The sequence below is a fragment of the Patagioenas fasciata genome, chromosome 9, assembly GCF_037038585.1.
Source record: "Patagioenas fasciata isolate bPatFas1 chromosome 9, bPatFas1.hap1, whole genome shotgun sequence".
NCBI lineage: Eukaryota > Metazoa > Chordata > Aves > Columbiformes > Columbidae > Patagioenas > Patagioenas fasciata.
Genome location: NC_092528.1, coordinates 20,552,711 through 20,578,579, shown reverse-complemented (window position 1 = coordinate 20,578,579; position 25,869 = coordinate 20,552,711). Strand labels below are relative to the sequence as shown.

General features: G+C 36.5%; 1 protein-coding gene across 9 annotated transcripts in view; it reads right to left on the bottom strand.

The window, feature by feature from the left end:
* Window positions 1–2,396: 2,396 nt before the first annotated feature.
* NAALADL2 (N-acetylated alpha-linked acidic dipeptidase like 2) overlaps window positions 2,397–25,869 on the bottom strand; it is a 444,279-nt gene continuing 420,806 nt past the window's right edge. For all 9 annotated transcript variants that reach the window (XM_071812576.1, XM_071812575.1, XM_071812577.1 and 6 more), the window contains one exon: window positions 2,397–11,589. In XM_071812576.1, coding sequence (XP_071668677.1) covers window positions 11,391–11,589 — 199 coding nt within the window. In that variant the 3' untranslated portion in view covers window positions 2,397–11,390. The remainder of the gene's footprint in view (window positions 11,590–25,869) is intronic.

Genomic DNA, 25,869 nt, shown 5'->3' with positions numbered 1-25,869 from the left:
ACTGTAGAAGTAACACCTGCATATCAAGGTCTCCCATCACGGTTCTGCATCTTCATTTTAGATAATGCAGTGATCCTTCACTTTAGGAAATGCAGTGACACATGACATATGTGGAAACTTACTCAGGTAATTTGACCATCTTTCATATATAGTCCCACACTGACAAACACCTGCCTGTCACCCAGGCTACAGACAAATTCATCTTTATGAATTCTTACACTGGGCTCTATTATTATTCAGAAGAAAATCACAGAAATACAGATGTCAACCTGTTTGTGGTAGATGCAGAGGGAAATTTCTTTTTTTCCTTGTTTCTCTGGATGTCATATTCCAGTCTGGAATGTAACAGTTCCCTTCTCATATGTATTAGACATTTCAGTGTCTGACTACTTACATGGCAGCACGTCTTCTCATGTTACAAATTACAAATATCCATGTAACTTGGAATTAGAGCAGTTTTAAAACCTTAAGATTTTCCCTGCGTGTTCTGTAACAACCTCCACAGGTTTATACTATCAAAGTAAAAGTATTTCTCAGTCATTTTGTCTCTTCAATATTGACAAAATATTTACCCATTTTGTATCACTTTAGATATTAGTTCTTTAACTTTCATTCTAACTTGTGCAACCAACATCATCTGAACACTTCTACTGTTTTAATTTTATATTTCCTCATTTTCAGCTCTTATAGTACATCTCTGCCTATTACTTTTCCTTCTTCCTGGAGAAGATACAGTCACACAGTTCTGATGGGGCACTGTGCTCATCATCGTATTCTCTCATCACAGCTAACGGACACAAAGGGATACTGTATGAAACTGGTTTGTACTATACAATATAAAAGCAGTTTATTCCTAAGGGATAACAGGTAACTGTTTAAGGGAGAAGTCCCATTTTAAGTACAATACTTGCTATTAAACCAACAGCACATATTAAAAGGAAGTAAATATTGGCATGGTATTAGTTCCAATTTGTGTTCTCTTTTGTGCAGGAAAAGTAACCCTTAAGAAATAGGATAACTAATCTCTGGCATAGCACTGACCTGAGCTCAAATACACCCAGAGATGAATTGGAGGCACTGGCTACAAACCTTCCTAGATTCCTCATGAAATGAGATAGTCAAGCAATGTCAGAAAGTGCTTCCATTTGTTTGAGGCTGAGCTACAAACAGCAGATCAGATCTTCACTTGATGTAAGCTGACAGCCTCGAAGCAGCGATCTTGGTTTACACCACTTGAGATACAGCCCAGTGCCTCTGCAGCTGAGAGGAGGACTATGAACAGAAAAAGACTGAAGCTCGTTAGAAAGAAGGTGAGTGGACTGTTCAAGGTCACTGTACTGAAAGAAATCTTTGCTTTGGTGCCTTTGTGTATTTGACTCAACAAAGGCTTTAAGGCTTTTTCAACTCAGATATTTAGACCTAGCTTACTTTATCCAGTCCTAGAATCACCCACTCTTCTTCTTGCCTGTTAGGGAGAAAATGGTGATCCAGTTGTTGTTACCAAATATCTTAAAATCAATTCAGCTCACAGCACCACTCTCATAGTCACTTTTATATTCTCTTCTGATGGAATATAGAGAGTAACTCACAAGGCCCTAAGTTTCTCTTTCCAAGACAGGATTTGCTACCGTTTCTAGCAATAAAAGTCTTAGCTATTTCACACCTTGCCCTTTCCAAACTAAATAGATCAGTGTGGGGCTGAAATGCTCTTACTGGTCTTCAATGAGAACTGGTTAAATCGGCATCAGAGTTCTTTGGGCAGGAGCCAGATCTCCACTGTCCGCTTTCTGGTACCTGGTGCAACAGAATCGTCTTAGCAGCACCTGCCTTTCCCAGTGCCCACTTCTGGCACTCTCAGGACCTTCAACCCACTGTTGGCCCCATCAGGCAGCTGCCACTGGCCAGAATCTGTTTCTACTCCCATCCTGCTCACCAGCCTTGTATGTGAACACTTTACTGTGATGTGTCGAATTATCCATTACTTCAGTTGCATGGTTACCATACCTATGCTTCATATAAAAGCAAATGCCTTCATAATTACACGATCCTTTATATTCCACTCCCATATGGATCTCTGTGCTACTACTTGCTAAGAAATACAGGTGCAAGAAATGCCGTAACAATCTCAAGGTTAAATAAAACAGTTTCCATTCTCTTGGACAAATCTGTTCTATACCAATGCCGACTACTTGGAACACTTACGTTAAATAAACATTTATTATTATTATTATTTAATCACTCAGATGGATACTTAGTGAAAGAGGATAATGGTCTAATTTCCCATAGAAGATTTTGATGCCCAGGCAAAGAACATTTAGCTTCAATTATGTTTTTCAGTAACAACGGCTTCCACAGATCTGTCAGCAGGAACTGAAAACTGGATACATGTATAAAACTTTGGATATACAGTTGGCTTTATTTTCATGGCACAAGTTTACATGGCTTAAACGAAACATATTCTGAAGGAATATGTTTCACAAATTAGTCTTCAATACGACGTGAGACATTCTAGTTTGAGCTGCACTTTGTAAGAAGCTAATTTATCAAACTAGGTTAATGATCTAGCCATGATTAAAAATATTAACAAGGTATCACTTTTATTTTTCCTTTTAATCTGGTGAACAGAAAAGCAGTTTCAAAAAAACCCTACAAAAAATGGAAATAAATTTTGGACATACATATTCACTTACAATGAAACTATTTCATTACACCTCTCAAGTGCCTTGTAAGTACAAAAAAGCCTCCAAGTTGTCACAGACTATAAGCAAAACATGGAATTCATATTTTTCTGAGATAAGAAGTACCTTATAATTTCAAGACCTCTGAACTACAGGAAAAAGACTGATCATTTGAATTTGATATCATCTGAATGTTAGATATCAAGATTTTCAGAACTAACTGGTTTCTTTCTTCAGACAGCATTAAGGCTGTTCAGCAGCTTCTTTTCATTCTTTTTAAAATAATGGTCTCATCGTGAATACTTTGAGTTTGATCCAAAGTCTCTGCCTACTTTTCAAATTCTTGATTCTCAAAAACATACAAGGAAAATTTCTTTCTACCTGAAAGACAAATTATCTGAATATCTGGGTTTTCTATATGCCAACACCTAAAAAAGTCAATAATCCAAAATTTACCTGTCAGTAAATTATCACATCCCAGGTTCTGAAGTTCTGTCTAGCTATTCTTTTTCTTCCTTCTTCTCATTATGTTTTACTGCCCTGGGATCCATCCTATTGAATCAGCAGCTTGAGAGGCATATGTTACAGCTCACTGGCAGAACCAATTAAAAAGAGAAAGCAAAACCGACAAAAAACAAATGAATATAATTCCAAATCAGTCAGTGCAATGTACATTATACACATCTTCATATTCCAGTTTAATTTCTAGCAAAAATGTAACTATGGAAAAACACCACTTTCACAAAATGTCTGAGTTCCAGTCCACAGTACCTTCTGTACGAACACTCTCAGAAACTGCAAAATTATATTCACAGCACAAAAAGTAAAATGTCCTTTTTAATCGAAGTATGCAGAATCTACTCACATTAATGGCCAATGTTACCTTTTTATTACACTTTGTTATAAAAGTACAAATTGATACAAAGTAAACTAATTTTGCAAATAAACTGTTCTATTCAGACTCAACATTCTATAATGTGTTATAAAAATCAACCTTTCATTGCACATTTCCACATAACATGATATTTATTGGTTTCCAGGAATCACCGCATCAAGTTTTTATTACTGCATGTTCAAGAAAACATAGTTACTTAATATTCTGAATTGACTAGCTATCAATTGTGGCAACTTGATTTTACTACATGGAAATTTGGAAATAGATGGAATGAAGCAGTCATCATTCAGGCATCTCACATTCTGTGTCAAAGCCTGACAAAGATAACTGAACTTGACAGCTGCTCTTTTGCACACAAAAGGCAGAAATACTCGCATATTCCATCTGATTAGGTAAACTTTGTAAGGTGTAACATGACATAAAAATAATAGTTCATATTGACACTAACATGATCACTGATAACAGCACGTGAGCATTAATCCTCAAAGGGAGAGCAATGAGGACGTACAATACATTACCATGAAGCTACGTATGAATGCAATGCTAAAATCTGGCCTTACGCAGAAGAATATTATTTTCCAGACCTGTACTAAAACCCCCAAAAGTATCTGTTCCGAGTATCTTGTGCTGCTTCTCATACTATGCAAACAGTTAAAGATACTTCAATGTGAAGTGTTCCCTGAATTCATCATACTTCCTCTGGATACAGAATCACATTCATTTTCCATTTGTCTCAGAAGACCAAACCATACTATATATGTGATGAGAGCGTGATGCATATTAACTTGCATAAACTGCAAATGGAAAACAAAGAGAATTTGTATTCATCTTATCTGCTTTAAGTATGAAAACTGAGCACCTCCTTTTTTCTCCTGTAGTGGATTCATAGACTACAAGATGTTTCAGCTGTTGAGAACAAGTAATGAGACTGCATTGTTCCAGTACTTTTTCTGAATCCTCAGTACACAGACTGAAAACACCAAAAGTTTGGGAAGCACTTACCAATGATTATTTACTTTTTAAGGGTAGGGAGCAACAGCAGTTTCTGTAGCAAGCTAACACATCAGTCAGACCTATGCATCTCACCTTGGTGTCCTTCAGACCAGTATCAGGATTGTGCTACATAAAAGCTGAGTGGGGCTACAGGAGACACGAATTAAAAACGGTAGAAATACACTGATGGCTCAGACAACCCTCTAGCATGCCACCTGTAGTAAGAGTTTGTAGCAAGTACTAAGAGAACTTGGTATTGCATTGTTATATCACCAGTATGCTCAGGAGGGAAGAGTTTCAAATAGGGGAAAATTAGCAGGTCTTTGCAATAGTATTAAAAAAACGTTTTCTCTTAAATTAGTGCCTCAAAGCATCATATTTCATACCTATACCACTGCATTGTAAAGGCAGCCACCCCAGCATATAGTATCATATATACATTAACTGGTCAGTAAAGGACCTCCTTCCAAAGACCATGCTTTGAAATATCATTTTTAATTCTATCAAATAATCCAGTAATGACCAGACAAGAAGATGGTGTACTGTCTAACACATGGTAAGTTTTTCATAAACACTAAAGGCAGCACACATTTAAAAGAAAAATAAAGAACAAGATTTCATTTTCAAAGGCTTGTTGAAAATTAAATCAGAGGAAAGTAGCTTAAACGAAACCCTAATCTTTTTCAACCAAATGGATTAGTCAGACGAGTAAGCATATACTACATTTAGACAGCAAAAAGTTGTTCCATGCCTTTTCTTAAATTAAGTCCTTGTATTAATTCCAATCTGTGAAGCTCCCAAGAGAACGTGTGCATTAATCTGTGCCAATATTTATAATAACTATTAAGTTAATACTAGATTATAATACATCACTTGTACATAAACATTTGTATTCTCTGCTGTGGCTTACTTAACATTGACCAAGAGACTCTTGCCTGTTTTTTGAAAAATACACTCTTGCTTGTAATAATCTATGTTGAGAGATTAAAGAGAATAGACTAAATGCAAATAAACAATATTCTGATACCAAATCTTTTGGGAAAGCCCGTAAATTGTGGCAAAATTCTGCTGACCTCACTCACGTGTAACAGAACCCTGATAAGCAGCCATGGTAAAGTCAACCCTGCTGAAAAAAAACAGAGCAAATCCATAAGCCTGAGGGGAAACATAATCTTCCAGTAAATCTAAATCTGCAGGTGTACATACTCTCCAGCTATGACAAGTGTGTATGAGCAATATTAGAAATAACCAGGGGCAATGAGATTAAAATTAGGGAAAAAAAAAAAAGACTTGACAGCACCATAGTTTTAGTAAACATGCAGTCTATTTTAGATATTCTTAAATCCTTTGCTTCCTAGATGAGCATTCATTATTCTTAGGCATGTCCTAGGTTTAAGTGTGCATGTTCAAGCACAGGTTTGTGCATATGGCTTCAGTCCTTATTATCCTCAAACATTTAAAACACCGCAATAGAGTAACCAAGTTCTGTTTCCGCTCTAACCATCTTTCCTTACTCAGATATTTGCACACATAAATTTTACGTGTAGACATCATGTAATAAAAGTATTGGATGGCATGCATAAGGTCAGAAAAAAAATCATTTGCTTACGTACTGCTTATTTTTTTTTGTAGGCAGATAGTAGGCAGCTCCGACTCTATGTCTATAATTTCTTACCCAACTTTGGAAAATTTATTTCAAAACTTTCAAGATTATCAGCTTCGTACACTGATAGTTTTGAGGGAATTGGCCAGTCTAGACAGTAGAGAGAAAGAAGCTAGGAAAAAATACTTTGCAGGCCCCAAGAAAATCTGCTTCCATTCAACCAAGTCATAATTGAAAAAATTGCTCACTACACATTCTCAGAAGAGAATACTTTGAATTTAACAGATGATGTCTCCTTACATTTTATCCATTTGGATCTGAGCAGGACTTTTACACTACCTTCAGCTCTTCATTATTGTCAGCTGTACCGGGAATAAGAATCTAAATATAAGGGAGGTGAGTTGAGAACCAGATGGGGAACAAAACATGTGACTGAGATCAGAGGGAGAAAATAGGGGGATTAACTTGGTGGCTGGCGAATTAAAGAAAGAAGTAATAAGGAACTAGAAGGGAGACAGAAAACTAGTGGAAATGACAGAGAAAAAGGTCATGAGGAATGGGGAAAGTCATCACATGACATGAGGATGTGAGAGAAGCTGACTGCAGGGGCTTGGAGAACATGGTGGTAGAGGAGAAGACGACAGTCTGATGATTAAAGCCACCAAAAACTATCCAGGGTGATGAAATCCTATCCCTGCATTGGTAGGCAAGTAATTTTTACCATTAATATAACCTTTAATAGACAGTAACTAATTGTGTACTCTATTTCTGAGACATTAACTTGCCAAATTGGAGCCTCTATTCCAAGTTTGGTAGACTCAGAGCTCCAACAGAACACACCTGAGTTTTGAACATTCACTGTGCTGTATAAGGCTGTTTTCAAAATTTAGGTCCCAGGCATCTTAAAATGAGCTTTGTTTCCCATCATTCACCTTTCTGTGACTGGTAATGCTGCTAAAATTTAGAGAGTGCTAAAGGGAAAGAACATCTTCCAAACTCTGTTTCCTGAGGTAGCAACTACAACGTATGTCAGAGGTACCCACTTCTGAGTAACACAGAGAGCAGTTTGTAACACAAGGCTTTGGAGGAAACTCTTAACTGCTCCCTTGAAAGTACAGGCCCAGACATAACTATGTTTATGGTATTTAATAGCTTCTAAAGCCAGAACGACATACACCATTATATTACCTGACTTTCTGCATAACAAAAGCCATAAAATTGCACTGAGCTCCCAAAGTTTGGTTAAAATAGATACATTCATATAGCACATAGCTACGCGTATGCATCTTTTGTTCTCAGTCACTCTCTTAATGCATATAGAAATACTGTGACTGGAAATCAGACACCATACAAAAAGACCTCAAAAGATAAAAGACATTAGTCTCTACAACTTAAAATAAAGTCCATGGCTTAAAGGACAAATCTCCTTATACAAACTTTCCAACATATTAAGCGTGAAATCCTAGGGACCTTGGCCAAGAGTTTTCACCGAATGATAGTTCTCTTTTGAACGCTTGTAATTAGACCAATCACAATAACTCAACAACTAAGAAACAGAGGGAGACATTTGGAGAAACTATATCTACAGAAGAACAAAACACTTATTTGCGAGGGTGATCAAGCACTGGTACAGTTGCCCAGAGAGGTTGTGGAATTTCCATCCTTTAAGATATTAAAAAGAAATCTGGACATAGTCCCCACTGGACAACTGGCTCTAGGAGACCCTGCTTGAGCAGGGAGGTTGGACTAGGTGACCTCCAGAGGTCCCTTCGGTGATACCTGAGAGATTTAATCTTTCCCCACCTACTGCTCCAAGAACTGAGGTCAGCTGAAGTTTCTTCTTTTACACCTCCAGACTTACATACTTTCCTAAAAAGTGAAGCAATGCAAAGTGTCTGCTAATTTTCTCATGTAGATATTATTTATCTCTATGTTTATGTAGATGTAGCATATCACTACAAGTAAATAAATGTTTGCACAGTGTTTTGAAGATATAAGGCATTCGTGTGTTTGCATATTCGCACAGATACTGTTATTCTCGGATGATAAAGACAATTAACTGCCTTTTTTGAGGTTAGCACTCAAAATCTAGCTCCCGTGTAGTTACTATTCATCTGAGTTGATTGTACTTTAGCTGCTTTATAGACTCTTTAAAATATTCACTAATAAAATCTTATTAGCCTTTTATTATTAACTGTCTCAATGTACAAATACTGCAAGCTGCAGGGATTTTCTGGTCACTGTGAGAATGACTCTAGATTACTTAGCAATCAACACATTTGTTATACTGACTCTGGCAGTTCATCTTTCTGAAAAGGTAACAGATTTTTAGTATTATTCAGGCAATTTTCAAACATTAACTTCTGCCTTTAAGGGTGCTCCATTTAGTTCAACACAATACAGGAAAGAATTCAATCTGGGCAAGCTACTATGATTTACTAACACCTTCCTTTAGCAGATGTTTCACAGCTGGCTGGGCAAAAATTCTATGTTAGAAAGACACCAGGTATTTAGGACCTTAGCTTGCTATAAATTCTTTCAAGTCAATAGATAGGATTTAAAAATCAATGGAAGGATATGGCTCAAAAGTGCCTTTTCCGAAGCTATAATGGTCCAAATATTATCACTGAGCATTCACTTATACATGAGATCTGAACATTTGAAATAAAAGCCTTGAGATCTAGAAGTGTGAGATGACATCAAAATCAATGCATTTAAGACCCTAAATAGCTCATCTGATTAATCTCACCAACAAGAATTACGATTGTCTCTAGTATAGAAAGGCATTTATAGTAGCAGTGCTTTTTGTGGTGTACTACTTTGAAGTCTGCTACTTTAAAAGTGGTTATAGAAGGACATTAGTGAGAAAACAAGATAAAGTGAGGAATTACATGGTTGAGAAATCATACATAAGGGATAATCTTCCCAACAGATTTCACTGATTTTGCATGAGTACACTTTGGTCACATCAGAAGTGGTTTTGGTGGAACATACATACAAAGACTAAAGAAGCGGTTATTAAATTCACCTGGAAGAGTTAAAGGAAGTTTTAATTTCTGGTTTTGGTCTCTTAATGGCACCTGACCCTATATCATTTAAGAGTATAGACACTGGGTCCACTACAAGTCAGCACTCTAAAGGAAAGATGTTTCTAAATGATCTGTTAGAAGAGTGGTCCCTATCAGAAAATACAATTCAAATATAGTGTGCACAGTACCTCCCCGAATACTATCACAAAATAAACATACAAGTCAAATGTGGCTATTCCAACCATTTAAACATTACAATAATTAAAACTGTGGAAACAAGGGGATGCAAAAACATTTCAATATCAGAAAAACTGTTCACTTTTCAGAGTCAAATTCTCTCTTCAGTAAACTGAATTGGTACCAGCATCAGCAGAAGATAAAACATACACTCTTGCTTATCAGTTGACAAGTAAATATAGGAGATAATCATGTCTAAGTTCATGCAGTCACGCTGACTGATGTTGACCATATTCCCACTTCAGCTGTAGCTGTACAACTGCATCAACCCGCCTCTGGTCAGACCTGGGATGCTTTTGCTCATATTATAATAATAACTTGCAAAGAAATTTAGCAACAGCACAGCTATGTGTACCTAATCCCAGGTCATTGTGAGCAGAGACTCATTTGCCAAGGACTTTTGAAAACAGAAACCCAGATCTGTAAAAAACTCTCTTGCTTTGTGAACATGGACTTTTAAAAGCTGTACTGTTTCATGAGCTTTCATCCTCTCACCAAATTGTGCACTTTGAAGTTTTCCTGAAGGTAATTTTTTTACATCAATGCAGATACTTTTTCCATTTTCATTTCAACCTGAAATGTTTCTGTAATGTTTCCATGGCAAAACAGGTAACAATACACCTAATGTTTCCATCAAATAAATTATATTTCAATTCTAAGTATCTATATAAAATTAATTTTTTATGCTCTGATCCCAGAATCATCTGAGATTTTAAAACTCTAAACCCAATAGGGCTTAACAATTTCAGCTGTTTATATCATTAAGACTTGCAATTCTCAAGTGTGTATATCACCCCCTTAGAGTTTAGGACACTGCACTTCCTGTTCTTCTCATTCACGGATTACTTCAGGTCAACAAGGTAATGGTGTGAATACAGCCTTTGTACAGGGTTTCCACCAATGCAAAACAGATAGGAGTTTTAGTCCTGCAATATGATTCATCAGCTTGTGCCTCCAGAGGTGAATTCCTGGTTTTGCAGTAGGGAAGGAATTTATGTTTTGCTTGTGCTTGTCCTACATGCCAGGCACTACTGATGGAATGATCCAGCCTAGAACAGCAGGTGGTGGAACCCCAAAAATGTTCCCAGAAGTTTTAGGTCTTCTCATTTACTGTTCTCTAGAAATTTAGGAAGAGCTGGTTTTGGGAAAGTATAAGCTTATAAGGCCTGTAGCCTTATAAGACTAGGCAGTTATTTTATTTAACACAAAAATTTAAAGTATTTTTGTACAAGCGTAATTCCTGATTCAAACTTTTCAAATAATTTGAAATCATCACAAAAGTTTTCTCTCCAAGAATTACTAAAGAAAACAACTATTTTTCCTACAGAAATGGAATGATCAAATTTTATCTGTATTCTCAGAAATGAGGTATTTTTTGTTCCACAGCACTGCTGGATTGCACTGGTAAGGGTGTTTTGTGCATTTCCTGATTAACACTGGTGCTGGTTACCCAAGGAAATGCCAAATCCTTCAACTGCTTAGTCTGAAAGGAGTACGAAGATGAGTTTACTGAGGAAGCTAAGAAACACAAGAGTATAGGTAAATCACATTTTTCTGACAGTAGGTGTGGAAAGCTCACCTGGGTATGCACCTGGGGTGTCTCAGAACCAGGTCTTCAGCATATTGCAGAATGTGCTTGGTATTTTGCAAGATTGAGCTCTTAAGTCATAAAAATATATTTTACATTAAAAAATACAGCAGATGTCCTTTCAAAAATCATATCTTAAGTGTTATTCCCTCTCATTATGTTTTCTACATTCAGAAACAGACGTTTGAGATATACTGTGAACAGTGCAAAAGACTGTTTTATATTTATAAAAACGCGCATTGCGGTACCTTTAAGCGCCAACTGAAAGAAAAGTTGAGGAAGGCTTCACCCTTAGAGAAATTCCGGTCCAAGCTCAACTTTTGTTTAGCTAGTTGTAAACAAACGTCTTAGAATGCAGAGAATCCTCTCATTTCTTTCCAGCGAAGGTAGACTCAAACACATCAAGTCCTGCTTTGAAGTAAGCCTGAGCTAAACTGATGCTGTTCAGCACCTCCGACAAGGCTGCTTGCATGGTCTCATTTGACAGATGTAGTTTGCAGTGCTCCCGTGCCTCTAGCAATACTGAAAACTGGCTTGTCCTTTCATCCAGTCTGTAAAGAATATTCCTAAAAGAGAACAATGGAGAATGGTAAACCTTTTACTCAAAAAAAATCATCATAAATCATCAAGAAACCCTGGAAGCATCAGCCACACTTTACAGAGGATACATATTATGCACATTAAAGCTGACCCACGGCAAACTGAAAGATAATGGCGTATTTATTACAGCTTTGTAAACTGCACCTGTTGATTGATCTAGGGGTAAATACATCGAAACATTCACAAAATCCATCAAAGAAATCTCACATTCTTTTCGATCATTTAAGATTTCATTCAAAATCATGAGCCTATCTCACCCCTCATGAAGTATTTCACAGCTCAGCTGGATTCCATTTATTCCCTTCTAAAAAAACTTTGATTATTACTGTGGACCCTAGGCATAGATTTTTTTTTTTCCTATCTGCTCTTTTATTTATTTCACACTTCAAAGGTGAAATTCTAGCTGCATTGAAGTAAATGGTAAAATTCTCATTGCCTTCAGCAGAGCCTTTATTTCATCAATAATCCTTTGTCGCATGAGAACAAGAGCAACTCATCTTTAATGTCATGTACTTGAGGAAGGAAACAAATGGAATGTACAGCAAAACCCTTATGAAACAAAATCTGTATTTTCCTATAATATCTGCAAGACCTTTTAATGGCTTGTACGAAAACAGATGCAAAAGTAAGGTCTGATTCCTTGGAAATGTTATCTGTATGCTGTGCTGAAAGCTCAGAATTCAAAGCTGGTCAGTGATTTCAATGAGACTTTAAGAAGCAGGCTATCAAGGTTATCTAAAAGCAGGTCTAATCACTATCCTAATTAGAAGAGCATGTAAGTATCAGAAATCTCTGTCTAGGATCTCCTTTGATTGTAAAAAAGTGAGTAAAATTTGAAACAGGAAAGCTACACATGATTTGGTACAGGACCTTAACCTTAAACGCAGGGCAGGTGTTCAGGGTAGGGGAGAAGTTGTTTCACAGAATGAAACCACAGCAATAGAGCAGGTCAACTTAGATACTCTCTGTCAGTAACCTAACTGCGTGAAAGAACAGGCCCAATGGCAACTCCACATTACTAATAAAACTGCCAAGTACTTACAAGATCGATGACCACAAAAGTGCATCTGACTATTATATGTCATCTAATTATCAGTCTGCAAGGGGGAATGCCAATGAAGTAGCCCAATAAATCACACCACAAACATCTAAAATCTTCTGGTATGTTTTGCAGTTTGAAAAAATGCCTTGAATGAGGGGCAGTGTTTTTCAAAGATATGAAATAACTCCTGTCCTCATAACATCATTTTTCAGTCTTTATGTTTTAACCTTCTTATATTAGGTGTACATCCAAAACCAGCACTATGCAACAGAAATGGGAAGCTTTTTATCCCCTGACACCAATACATCTAGTCATTTCAAGCGTTCTGCAACGCAATACTTAGGAGTTTTAAACAGAGGAGGGAAACGGTTTGAATCCAACACTGCAGCAGGAGAGCTTATTCACTTTAAATAGTAGGTCATCACTGACCTAGACCATTTAGAATGAAACGGGTTAGGAGTACTTGAAGGAATAGCTCAGCAGGGACAGAAACCTCCATCCATCAAGAGGACATCAACAAGCAGATGAAGCAACAACTTCTTCAGCTCGCACTGCGGCAGCCAGGAGGACAAGCATCTGCTCCCTCGGTTCTGAGCTGATGCTCTGGTGCCTTGAGACTACAAGGCAGTGTACACTCAAAGGTGACTAAAGTTATATCACGGACTGTCCCTAAAGTGTCTGTGATACAGTAAACAAAAACTGTCTTTGTCGAGAACCAGAAAAATTATTGGTTGGCTGTTTTTTTAGGATACGCTGTGCTATGGGAAATACTGTAGTTTTCAAAGCAGGGATTGATTTTGCTCCTTCTGACATCAATTCAGGGACTCCTGCTGAGATCTGTGTGAGCAGAACCAGGCTTCTGAAGAACTCTCCTCTACAGTTCCCATAGTTCACAGGGAGATAGAAACCTGTTCACCACCTCTCAAAGCCCTTGAACAGCAGGGGCAACGCTAGAGATAACCACATTACTTTCTTCACTCAGGAGGCATGTGATGGTCCTGTCTGGTTGCTGGTGGTTGCGAGAGTTTGACTGAGCTAGAATTCTGCTCCAAATGCCTACAACACTGACATCTTGATCTATATCTGGATCCCTCTATTTCTCTATTGGGGGCAATGTCAACAACTAAAAACGTGATAAGACAGTAACAATCAGCAGAGGAACACTAACTTAGCCTGCTAGAAATCAGAATAAAGAGATGAGGACCTGAACATTTGGGGACTGCTGACGAAATGTCTGTAGTGAACAGGAACATATCTTCTCCTATCCCATCTTCAAATGTGCTCTAAACAAGACACACAGGCTAAAAGACATACAGGGATGTTAATGCAGTTTAACTCCACTGCTGTGCTTTCCGAATCAGAGGTAATTCCACAGTAAATCCACAGGCAGGTGATCCACTGTAAATGACAAGTATTCCTAGGCTATCCCACCTGGCTATGGTACAAATCAGTGTCTAATGAGAAAAGCTAACTTGTTTGATGAATGAGAGAGATAAGCAGTCTGGTGTCATAATTACAAAAAATACCTTAAATTTTGCAATAGGAACATGACTTTGGCACAGCTGATTGCAAAATATGAAATAACCTATTTTTTTATTTTTATGTATGCAAATAGTAATAAGTAACATTATACAGCACCTATTTTTTCAGATTTTCTGCTAGGAATTCTCACTAGGATCTTACATTTTCCAATTACTTATCTTTGCTTGGCAAACCACGCCACCCCTTTGTTGCATAAAATGATTTCTCTCTTTATGCATGTTCATGAGAGTCAAGTTATACTATTTTACTTCTTATCTCTGTCCAAGCTTCATCAAAAGAAAAAAATGGCTACCCCTGTTTATTACTTCCAAGGCTTTACAAGTCAGAAAAGTGTTTTCATTATAGATTACACATGGACTGAAAAATAAACCCCAGCTATTTCATTGGCACAAGATATCACTATGTGACCACAACATGCATAATGATACCAAGAGACTTTAATTTGTACTGTGAAATTCAATTACTTAAACATTCCTTAATACAAATTGGTTTTGTAGCCTACACCTCTAAAACAACAATTCCAGCCTCTGGCCTAATCGCTTAAGTATCTACCTTCATCTTTAACTATTTTGATCTTATAAACATAATTCACACAGTCAGCCTGACCCACACAAAACGAAGAGAGACTCCTACAGAGAAAAGTGCAATACATTATTGATGACATTAATGAAATTACTACACACATCATTCATCTGAATGGGCTTGTTTCAATGAAACCTCACACTGACCTGAAAAGTGTAACACTGAGGCAGGAAACCTAATTAATAACTTCACGCAGTACCACTGAAAGAGGTAAAATGGCTCCAAACAAAAGAATCAGCCTTAGTAAACTAAAGCAAAGAAACTATAAAAATTAATTCTGAAAGAACCTTTTCTATAACTTTTGTGAGCCCTTTACAGACCTAGAAAAATAAGCATTCTTGATCAAAATAATGCCATTAGAGTTAAAGGCTGTTTTGCATTACCACAAGTAAGGATGCAGTATCACCCCTACCAGACCAAAATGAATTTGACAAAGTCCTGAATCACAGTTCACACTAAGAATATGTCGACTTTAACACAATGTCAAACTATTTTGGAGATTACATTAGAACAAGTAGACAATACAAGATAGAACTAGATTATTACGTTATTCTCGCCATGAAAAGGGATTTTTTATCTTACAAGAAAAGTTTGTGTTTAGGTAATGTACACTACAAGCTGAATTATTCAGGTACTTACAAATAGACTCTTATCAAAGAGCCTACATCTGAGATTTTGAAAAGTAATTATTAAATCATTAGGACATGATGGCAAGTACGCAGTCCAACATGAAATGACTGCAGGTTTTCTCTGTGGAATCACATTAGAATTACTTACAGTTAAGTGCTATGGGCAGCCTCTGTCTATTCCAGTTATAACACAATGTGCTGCAACTAGAACTGCTTCAGCATCCTCACAAACTCAGTTTTATAAAACCCTGAATTATTTTTTCTTGTACTCTCTAAGAAAAAAAAAGCACACTAGAACAGGGATTTTCTGCATTTCCCTTTCTCTTGAAAATGTTCAGTTTTGAAAGCACTTTTCTTACATCTAGGAGTTTGTTTTCATTCCTGTTTGTAAAACATAAAATGTTATTAACTTGGCAAATAAATATCTACAAATGCTTTCTAATAATATTATTTACATGCTGGGACTTTCAGTTCCACAGGGTATTTATTCATTGTAGGACATAGAAATATTACAAATTTTTCTTCTCTGGAACTGCATGAGTTGATTTATACTTGCTTATTTACACTACTTTGTACCTCAGAAAATGTATGGTGAAGGTAGAGAAAACTCCCCTTTTGCTTTTGATCTCCAACAGTGCTTCTCCTTTCCTCTCTATTTTTAAAACTTTTTTGACACCCCCATACAGTTATTTTATCTTACCTATTTTATGTCACAGCACTGTTGTGGCAGAAGGTTTATAATTATAAAATTACAGCTCCCAGCCACGTAAGACTAACTTTTATCAGGAGAAAATGTATGCAGTGGTGAACTGTCATTACATGTCATTATAGCGAATCCAGAGGAAAAACTTTTTTCTACCATGCTCATTTCTTGCTGAATTGAATGGTGGAACTCACTGGCACTGGGGCTGTGCGATCAAACATCATGCAGGTGACCAGGAAAGATGGGGATATGGGAGCCAATCTTAGCTGTAAATGTTACTCTATCCCTTCACAAACTTAGCATATTCTATTTAAGGATCCTTTTTTTGTCATGTGTCGTTCCTAACTTTTGTTTGCTACACATTCTATCCTTTTTTAAGAGCCATCAACTGCCTTAATTTAGTGCTCTCATTTATAGGACTGCAAATTGTTCTACCAGTATATATTACAGAAAGTGATATATTTAAATCATGTACACTCAAAGGTGAAAGTCTGCCAGAAAGACAGATATTTGCATGGTATCAGCAGCCGATAAGCTACAGGTAATCTAGACATCAAACCCAAATAGTCTAACCAGCTGAAAGGCATTTCAAAGGCATCATTATGTGACAGTGCTAAACTAGATAAATTCTTTCCCTGCCAGACAGAAATTTATTGCATAGCAGAGACAGGAGTTAGGACACCTCTAATTGAGTCAAATTTGGCAAACGGAAGTTATGGTAAGTCTGCATTTAACAAAATCCTGTTGGGACATGAGACTGCAAGGAGATAATTATTCGAAGGCTGAATTCATTTCTGAAAGGCCAATTTAGAATATGTTTTTTTAAAACAATAACTCCTGATTTTGGCAGCTCTGCGAAGTGTCTTAGGGCTTACTTTGGCTTGATTGCCTGCTAAATAAACAAAGGAAAAAGAGAAAAAATTGAATTATAGGTAGTTAAAAGATACATTATCTTCTATTTCTGTACAGCTATCTTTGGTTACAGTATGTTTTCAAAGGTAATGAATGCCTTGTTATAAAACACACTAATCTCTTAGTGAATTATCACTAAAGCCTAGCCCTGCCTCCAGCATAAGTTGCAGCTTGATGTACCTTGCAACCCTTAGATCTTTGTCAAGGCCTTGAGGGTACTAATACATCTTGCTGGCCCTGACCAGCCTTACTGGTTCCCCCTGGCCCCCCTGTTCACATCACTTGGGCCTATGGCTGAAGGGGCCACTGTTCTGCTGGCCATAGCATCATGCTTGGCTGCCCACCCTTCATGGAGCAGCCAGTGCTCAGCACCCCCTGACAGCCTCCACCTAAACAGGTGACCCTGTCAGACTGGGCTCAGGAAACACCCATCCTATCCTTACCTACAGGCCTTCCTGCCTTTAAACCTATCCTGGTCATTGTTACAGATTCATCTGCCAGATTCCAATTTGCATGTATAAGCATTCAGAATCCTAAAGAGAAATGGAAAGATCTGTTAAATCAAGCTGAGTAAAGGTTGTTTGGCGATTTTCTTATCACCAACAGTCAACATTCATAGAAAATATTCACTTTCACTCCTGTTCTGAAACATGTAAGAAAAGGATTCTTTTGACAGTTGAATAATTACTGTCAACAGAAAAGATTGACATAAAATATAGCTAACTGAATGTTAATCTTGATTTTCTGATAATAGGACAGTGCTCTGTGATGGTCTGGAAAAGATTTCAAACAGGATATTATATCTATGACAACTTGTACCAAAACTTTTTCATTTTATGAAATAAACAATAATTACTTCATTTCTTTCTGTAATTTTCTATATTTCTGTAGCTTATGACAGAAAACCAGCTTCTAGTGTAACATAAAATAACCATGAACAAATGGAAGCTGGAAGCTTGATGTAAGCTGCTAATCATAGGAGGACTGATGTTCTGGAACAGCCTCAAATAAGCAAAATGTAGCTAAGAAGTCTGACTAGTTTAAAGAATGAGTTTGAGTAAAATCAAGCATCAATAAAATACCTGTTTGCAAGTGCTGAACATCAACATTACCTTACACTCACTGTTTTTCCCCTGTTGGAAATTTGTTGAGTTTAGGAAACCTATTTCTTTCTTTCTTTGGAGTAAATAAAATCAGTAAGACGAATCAATTCTACAGCTTCAACAGTACAGAATGACTTCACAGAACAGAGGTGGAAAGAAAAAAGAAAAATTAGGATGCATTTGATCTTCAGAAATTGCACGTGATTATTTATGATGGCTAAAGAATAGTCCTCTAAAAAATTAGGCATGATTTTCCCTAGGGATTGATAGAAATTAATAAAGCAACTTTATCTAGACATCAGTGAAGAAGCCACAAAACACACTATCAGACTCTTTGCCACAGAGCTTTCAAACCCTATATACTGCTGATGACAGAATGATATATACTCCGTGGAAATTCAAAATTTCCTTTAAAATCCATCAATATTTTTTCTGTAATTTCTTCAAACAAGGACTTGCATCTATACGTAAGAGTGATGATGCACTAAAGAAAATTAATACAACCATATTTTAAAACATTATGTGCTCGCATCAACTGATATGAAATACACTTCGTAAAATTTCAAATAATGTAGCTGTTGGTAAAAAATGTCGGCATGTTTTTCTTTGATTTATGCTACACTTGCTTTTCAAATGAAAGAAACATATGCTTATGCTGAATAATTTAGAGGAAACTATTTTTCTTTTAAGGATGTAGCAGCCTGAAATACTCAAATTCAAAGCAGATGTGATACTATTTTGAAGGACTTGAGGGAAGTGAATTAATAAAATAATTTCCAAATGGTTCACAGCTGATGTTCTAAGGGCTTCATAGGAATTGTTATTTAGAAATCACATAAAACATCCGATTCCTAAGGAAGATTAACCATTTCTAAAAAAAGCAGCAAGCAGTGTCCAGTATCTGATGCAGTAAACTGGCTTGACCTCCGTCTCCAGTTCTGATCCTGACTCGATTTATCATTACTGAGTAACTCCATATAATGAGATGCGAGACGATTATCTTCACATCCAAAATCAGAAAGGCCATTATTGTAAGAGTAAACTACGGATAAAAATTTAATTATGTCATAAGTTGTTCTTTAAATAAATGCCTAAAGTTGTATTTTTATTCCCTTCAATGCATATACAGGAAATTAATGTTTTTTCAAATCACACTTCAGGTGATTTTCCTGTTAATGATCTCACCACCAAATTTCTAAGCCATATGGCCTGGGTAATATAGTAGCGGAGGGAGTATTATATATTAACTCTTTTTCCAATAAATTCCACTTATATTTGCACTATATTTGAGAAATCTTCCTGGTTAATATTTCAAACATACATGAATGTTTTTTTCTGTCATGACCAAAAATGTGGAACCATATATTTCTTGGACCTAAAAGATGTTATCAACCCTACTATTTATAAGAAAATGATATATGAAATATTACCTTTCTGTCATATTTAACAAATGCAAAATTTAATACTTTGTATCACTTTCTGAAATCATACACTATTTTTCTCTGTAACAAAATATTCTTGGCCTATTTAAGCATCATAAGCACAGACCTGAACAAGATCTGCCAGCAAGGCAAACTGAATGGAAACTGTATCCTAATCTGAAGACTTGCTAGGAGTTGGCCTGATAGCTCTGCACGGAACTCATGGAATAGCCTCTGTGAAGGGTTTTTACAGATATAATTGCTGTGAAATAGACTAAAACATCTAATAAGGCAAATTATTCAAATAAATGTCATTATGCAAAACAAACAAACAAACAAACAAACATCTTCTTTGCAAAGTCAAGACTATACACATTCCTGGAAAGCACGTTTTGGCTAAAGTCTTGTCTTAAGGGCCACTAATGCTATGTTAAATTACAATATACACAACAATATTTACTGTATCAAAACCATAATGGATCTAATGCATAATACAGACAGAACTCACTAAGTGTAAAAATCAACCTAATTTAAAGGATGGAAGAAAAATCATGAGAAGTACATACAGGACAAATAAATTACGGTATGTACACCCCAGTTTACCATTCATATCAGGGGAGTGAGAAAGCTGGTTGCCAGCCATGACATAATCCCTAATTATAGTGGTTTTCTGCTTTTGCAGGTGTAATGAAAAGATTTTCATGTTCTCTGTTTAAATAAGCTTTAAAGTCAACCATAATTACATCTCTGCAGATGGCTAATTCAGTAGTATTTATGTAGCAAATGCTCTTTAAATAGTAGAAATTTACAAGACAACAAATACAGTCATTACTTCATGGTCATTACATATACTGGTAATTCCAAAGGAAAAAACATTTGAATTGCCACTCAGATGGATCAGGTGTTTTGAGTGTGAGTTACACTCACTTTATTGCATCTTCTCAGTATTAAGAAAGGGCATAACTCAACATGATTATCAGTCATGAGAAAAGTAATAACCATAGACAGGAATTTTTAAGAGCCTTATCAAACCAGTAATCGCTACTGATGTATGCTAGGATAAATGTGCTGCTGCACACACGGATGAATGTTAAAGAGTCAATATCCCAGTGGATGGAATTCTATCTATCTGGCCTGGAGAGTGAATAATCACAGCGCCATTCAGTCACCCCCAGAGGGGCTGGGAGGTTGGGGTCAGAAACCTTCCCAAAGTCACTCAGTGCACAGAGAATGCTCATGCTACAAAAACATTGCCTCTCCAGGTCCAACATGAATTAAACAGTTCTTACACTTTCTTAACTATGCCTGTTCTGGGGAGCTGCACTGGTGGCGAAAAGTACCCTGTGGAAAGTTTCTTCTGCTATTCAGTGTTACAGCTTGATTTCAACACATTATGTTGATCCACTGAATGAGCAGATTCACGACCGAATCCCTCAAATCCCACTTTGAGTAGCTGCACCGAATGAACAGGATGTGATCTTAATGATGTGTGGCTCCTGGTAGCTGCTCAAGAGCAAACGAAGTTCCTTTTTTCCTCCCACCCATGCTATACCCCACGCAACAGCTGGGTACAAGGTTTAAAAGGAATACGGTGAATAAATCACTTTCAGTCCACCTCATATGAAGGTTGTTTCTCCAGATTCTGCTACTGACTTGGGTGTATGAATTTGACTCAAATGATTATTTTAAACTGAAATTAGCGTGCCAAACATGTTACTGTATCTTTTTAAAGACAGCAATAGCTGTATAAGTGCTATTAGAACCTAGTGTTCAGGATTTGATTGGAAATATTTCTTAGTTTGTACCAACCTAGTTACGTTTGCATCACTGCTTTCCATGCCATTAACTACCTGGTTTGTCTCCGGTTTTAGGATTAGAAAAAAATAACCTGGCAGTTAATGATTGTAATTATATCCTTATAAATTATTTTCTAATCAGAGGTGACTTGCACAGATGACTTGGTCTATTCAGTTTTATGATAAAGAACACTATTGACTATGCTTTAAAAATTCTAGAAACTTGTGATTGTCACCACTTTTACAAATTCTGGTCACTGGACACATGACACCTACTCAGAGAAGCATATAAACCAAGAACATAACCCTTTCATTCAACGGCTGCTACCAAAGACTGGGAGAAAAATCACCTTCCAGGTAAGCATTAACTAAAGACTTACCAAGCACTGAACAGCATCTCCGACCTTCCAACAGCATAGATAGCTACTACTGTTCACCTATCTCATGAAACTTCTTTTTGCCTCCCCACATTCTTGGGAAGAACATAAAACCATCCTTGGAATATTTCCTGTGATATTTTTTTTTTTTGCCAGCAGTAGTTCATAAAGTGAGCTACAATGAAGTAAGTCTTACTGAAAATGTGTGTCCTGAATATTTGACTTTGTCATCTCCATCTTGCTCTTTCAGAAACTACAATCAGACCGCACAAACACTGCAGAGTTTGAAGGAGGAAGGCAGAAGAAAATGAGAAGACATTTCAGGTGTAAAAAATAGATTTAGACAAAAGTGTATCAGAGAGAAGGGAGCAGAACAAGAACTGCAGAGCCAAGAAAGACCAGTGAAGTTAAGTTAAACAGAAAAGTTAAAGTTAACAGAAAGTTAAACAAGTAATACCACTAATCATAACTCCACTTAAAAGATGTGAAACAATTCTAGAAGAAGAAGAAATGCAACTTTTGAAAGATACAAGATATAAGCATGAAAAGTCAGATGGAGAATCACTGCTGTGCAGTAAGACAAAAATTCATTTATTCTGACTGAATGGCAAAATTTGAAGTCCTCTATTCTAAAATGAGTACACAATTCTCTACTTCTCCCTCAATATCATTCTAACATTGTATTTACAAACTGCACATGGCAGATAACATGAGACAGAACATTTATCTACCATTGACAGTGGAACATGAATTCTTGCTGTATTTCCCACACCAAGGATCATCAGCATCACATCAAATCATTCTCTGCTCCACATAATACAAGGCAGAAAAAAAATTATTCATGTGTTTGGTTCAGATTGGTCAACAATGTCTCAAATATTACAACAAACTACGCAGGCCTATTTACCACTTGAAGACACAAATGAGGAGTTAAAATGAAAAAACCTAATCTGCAAAGAGTCTGAACAATGAGATGGTGTTAATGTCTTCTGTTTAAATTCTGGGATAGTTGTGTCTTTTTCTTTTTTCTATTTTTTTTTTTTTTCAGATAACATTGCACTACGTGTTTACCCATGTCACTGTTTAAGATTTGCAGAATATTTGCATCTTTAATGCTTGCCCTCTGTAAAGTCAATTGTTTACACATAGAAATTTAATAAGGACTTTAATTTTCCTACTAAACTTATCTCTAGAAACTAGAGTCTTAGGGTATGTGAATTTTGACACCTGAGAATCTGTTGCAGTTTATCAGCAAAAAAGAAATAAATCCAGTACACACCATACATATGTCAGGAATGTATATAATGAATCTCAATCTGAAATGAAAACATTTGTTCTAGTAAGCAAAAAACACCTGAGTGGCATGAGATTAGCAGTGATGCAAATTACCTCTTTGTGCAGTGCTAAAAGCATCTTTTGATTGTTCTTTCATTTCATTATGGCAAATTCAGGGCTCACAATATATCATCGCTTATAGCGAGTATTTTATTCAGGGCATTATAATGTACTGATTTGTTGGAAGCTTTTAGCCCAATGAAGTGTTAATGTCACACCTGGGTATCTATGATAAAAAGAAGAAAGAGGAAGAAGTTTAAGTTGTACAAATGAGCAATAAAAACTGCTGGAGGTCTTTCTTGAAAACAAATTGGTTTTGAAATCGTTACTTTCCACCTACTTGTTACTCAATTCACTCAATTCCACCTACTAGACATAGCACAATGGCCCTCGCAACAATTCCATAAATAGTGGATGACAGATGGATACAGTATTTCCTAAAGGGAAGATTTTACACAATTTGACTTTGTTTCTTTTAAAAAATTGTCAAAAGAACTGTCAATCAGGACATAACTGATCCCTAAGCAATGGTCCATTAAGAATAAAAACGACCTAACTGGAGCAGAAATGACAGTCTGAGCCCTTGTGTGCCTTTTTTGGACTTTTAGACACTGAAGACACAAATTCTGGTTTTAGTGACTCTTCAATTTGGAAATCTTGGTGGGAGCATCTAGGAAACTCTGCATCCTTACTACTCGACCCATCTAATATCAACAGCATCCATCAAACATGAAGATCAGGTTGAGTTCTAGACATGGACCTGAAGAAATCAAACACTTTCAGAAAGGGAGGACAACTCACTGCACTGTGTCCTCTGCCTGATACTCCATGAAGTTTTTTTTATTATCTCATTTATTTGCATTATTATTATTATTCATTGCTTCAATGCCACTTGAAGTGCTATTCCTTTCAACAAAATGGACCACTCTCTCTGTGAACACCTAAGGAGCCTACACACAGGATAGACACATTAGGTTGACAGGTTGTCAGAGGCTGTGGTGATCAGCAAATATAAGAAATACAATCAAATATACAAGGAAGAACAGGGGGAATGGTCTTACTCAATCTAGATAAGCCTAAGATTTGAGATCAATATTTATAAACACCAAGAAGATACAAGCTGTCTTGTTATCCATGATATTGCTCAGGTGGGTGTTTTGGTAGGTGTTTTCGTAGAGGGAAAAGGATACAAAAGCACGACAGCAGGCTTTTAAAATCAAAGAATTTTAAGGATTAGCTCATGCATGAAAGACAAAGTCATTCAGGAAAGAGACAAAGAGGAGACAAATAACTCAGCATGGACTCATTTACCCCATTACCTAACTCACATTCATTTACAGAAATGTAAATGGCTCAGAAGCCATGCAGAGATCTGGTTAATCAGTATCAGAACAGGGGTCAGCTGGTATTTCCTTGCCCTTATCAGACAAGCTGCTTTCACTGTAGGGAAACTGCCCCAGGTCTTTGATTCCATCTATGTTTATTTATGGCTGAAGTACCCTTGGTTTAGAATGTAGAGATAAAGCATCTTCTCCTGTCCCTAGCAGGCAACTACACATGCTTTACTGAATGCTGATGAGGGTAAGAATTTGAGCTTTTCTTACTATATACCAGCATGTATAGAATCATCTTATTTCCCTGCTGAGGCTGACCATCTAATTGAGAGGACAATATGCTTGAGATCATCCTTTTTTTTTTTCTCTGTGTGCACAGAGTGCCTAAAGTAACACAACCTCTGTTCTTACCTTAGCTTTGTACATGCCACTGCAGTGTCATCTATGGTTATTCGTACCAGTAGCAAAATACGATCATCAGAAAATATACAGAAATGTTCATTGCAAGTGTACGTTGTAAGAGTGGAAAGTGAGAAATGGTTACAGGAAAAAACCAAACATATATAAATTTCTACTGATTATTCTACTAAAATAATGACAAAAATCTAAATCAGAACATTATCAATATTATGTCTACGTTAGGAGGAACAAAGGCAGATAAATGAAAAATATCAATAGCTGTCCTACTTTGGTTCTAAACATTTATTTTAGAAAGTCTACCCAGGGTTACCATTGCAAATCACAGAAATCCTTCAGGTACAATAAAACTCAGAGATTTTGTCCTAACCCCAAATCAAGCCCCAGGGTAACCCTTGTAGGGTAATATTTCCCAACCTATTATTTTTCATTCTGTCTATATTTCTGGATAAACTAAAATACCCAGATGAAAGCTGTACTTGTGTATTTCCAACTCAGCTGGAAATAGAATATCATGGGGAAAGTCTGCTATTGTCAAATTTTCAGTTCAATGTCATGAAGTTTAGGTAAGAAGGATAAAAATCTGAACTACGGTGTTTACTGATGCAGTATTGAACAACCTGCCAATGTGAATCATCATTACTTAAATTTAGTTTGGATGTCCTAAAATAACTAAAAAAAAAATTGAATTCTGTAATTTTGAATAATTTTATTGCTCATTATAGATGAATAATGCATCAATTATGACCAAATATTGCCCTAAGACACTGACTGGAATGAAGCATCTATCTTTTAAACTACATACAGATGGTAAGAAACTACAGATATGGCAATGAGTGAGATAAGAGAAAATATATATTAGTTCCCTTGTAGTGGAAAAACACCAGTAGGTTGCAACCTGCCTTCTGGAGTAAAGCAAAAAATCCACCTTTCCTTTTAATTCAAGTTCTAGAAGTGAAAACACAGTATAGATCTGGAGAGCTGTGAATTAGGACAAACATAAGCCTAAAAATGATGCCTAAACTTCAGCAAATTTGTCAAGTACTTTGACTG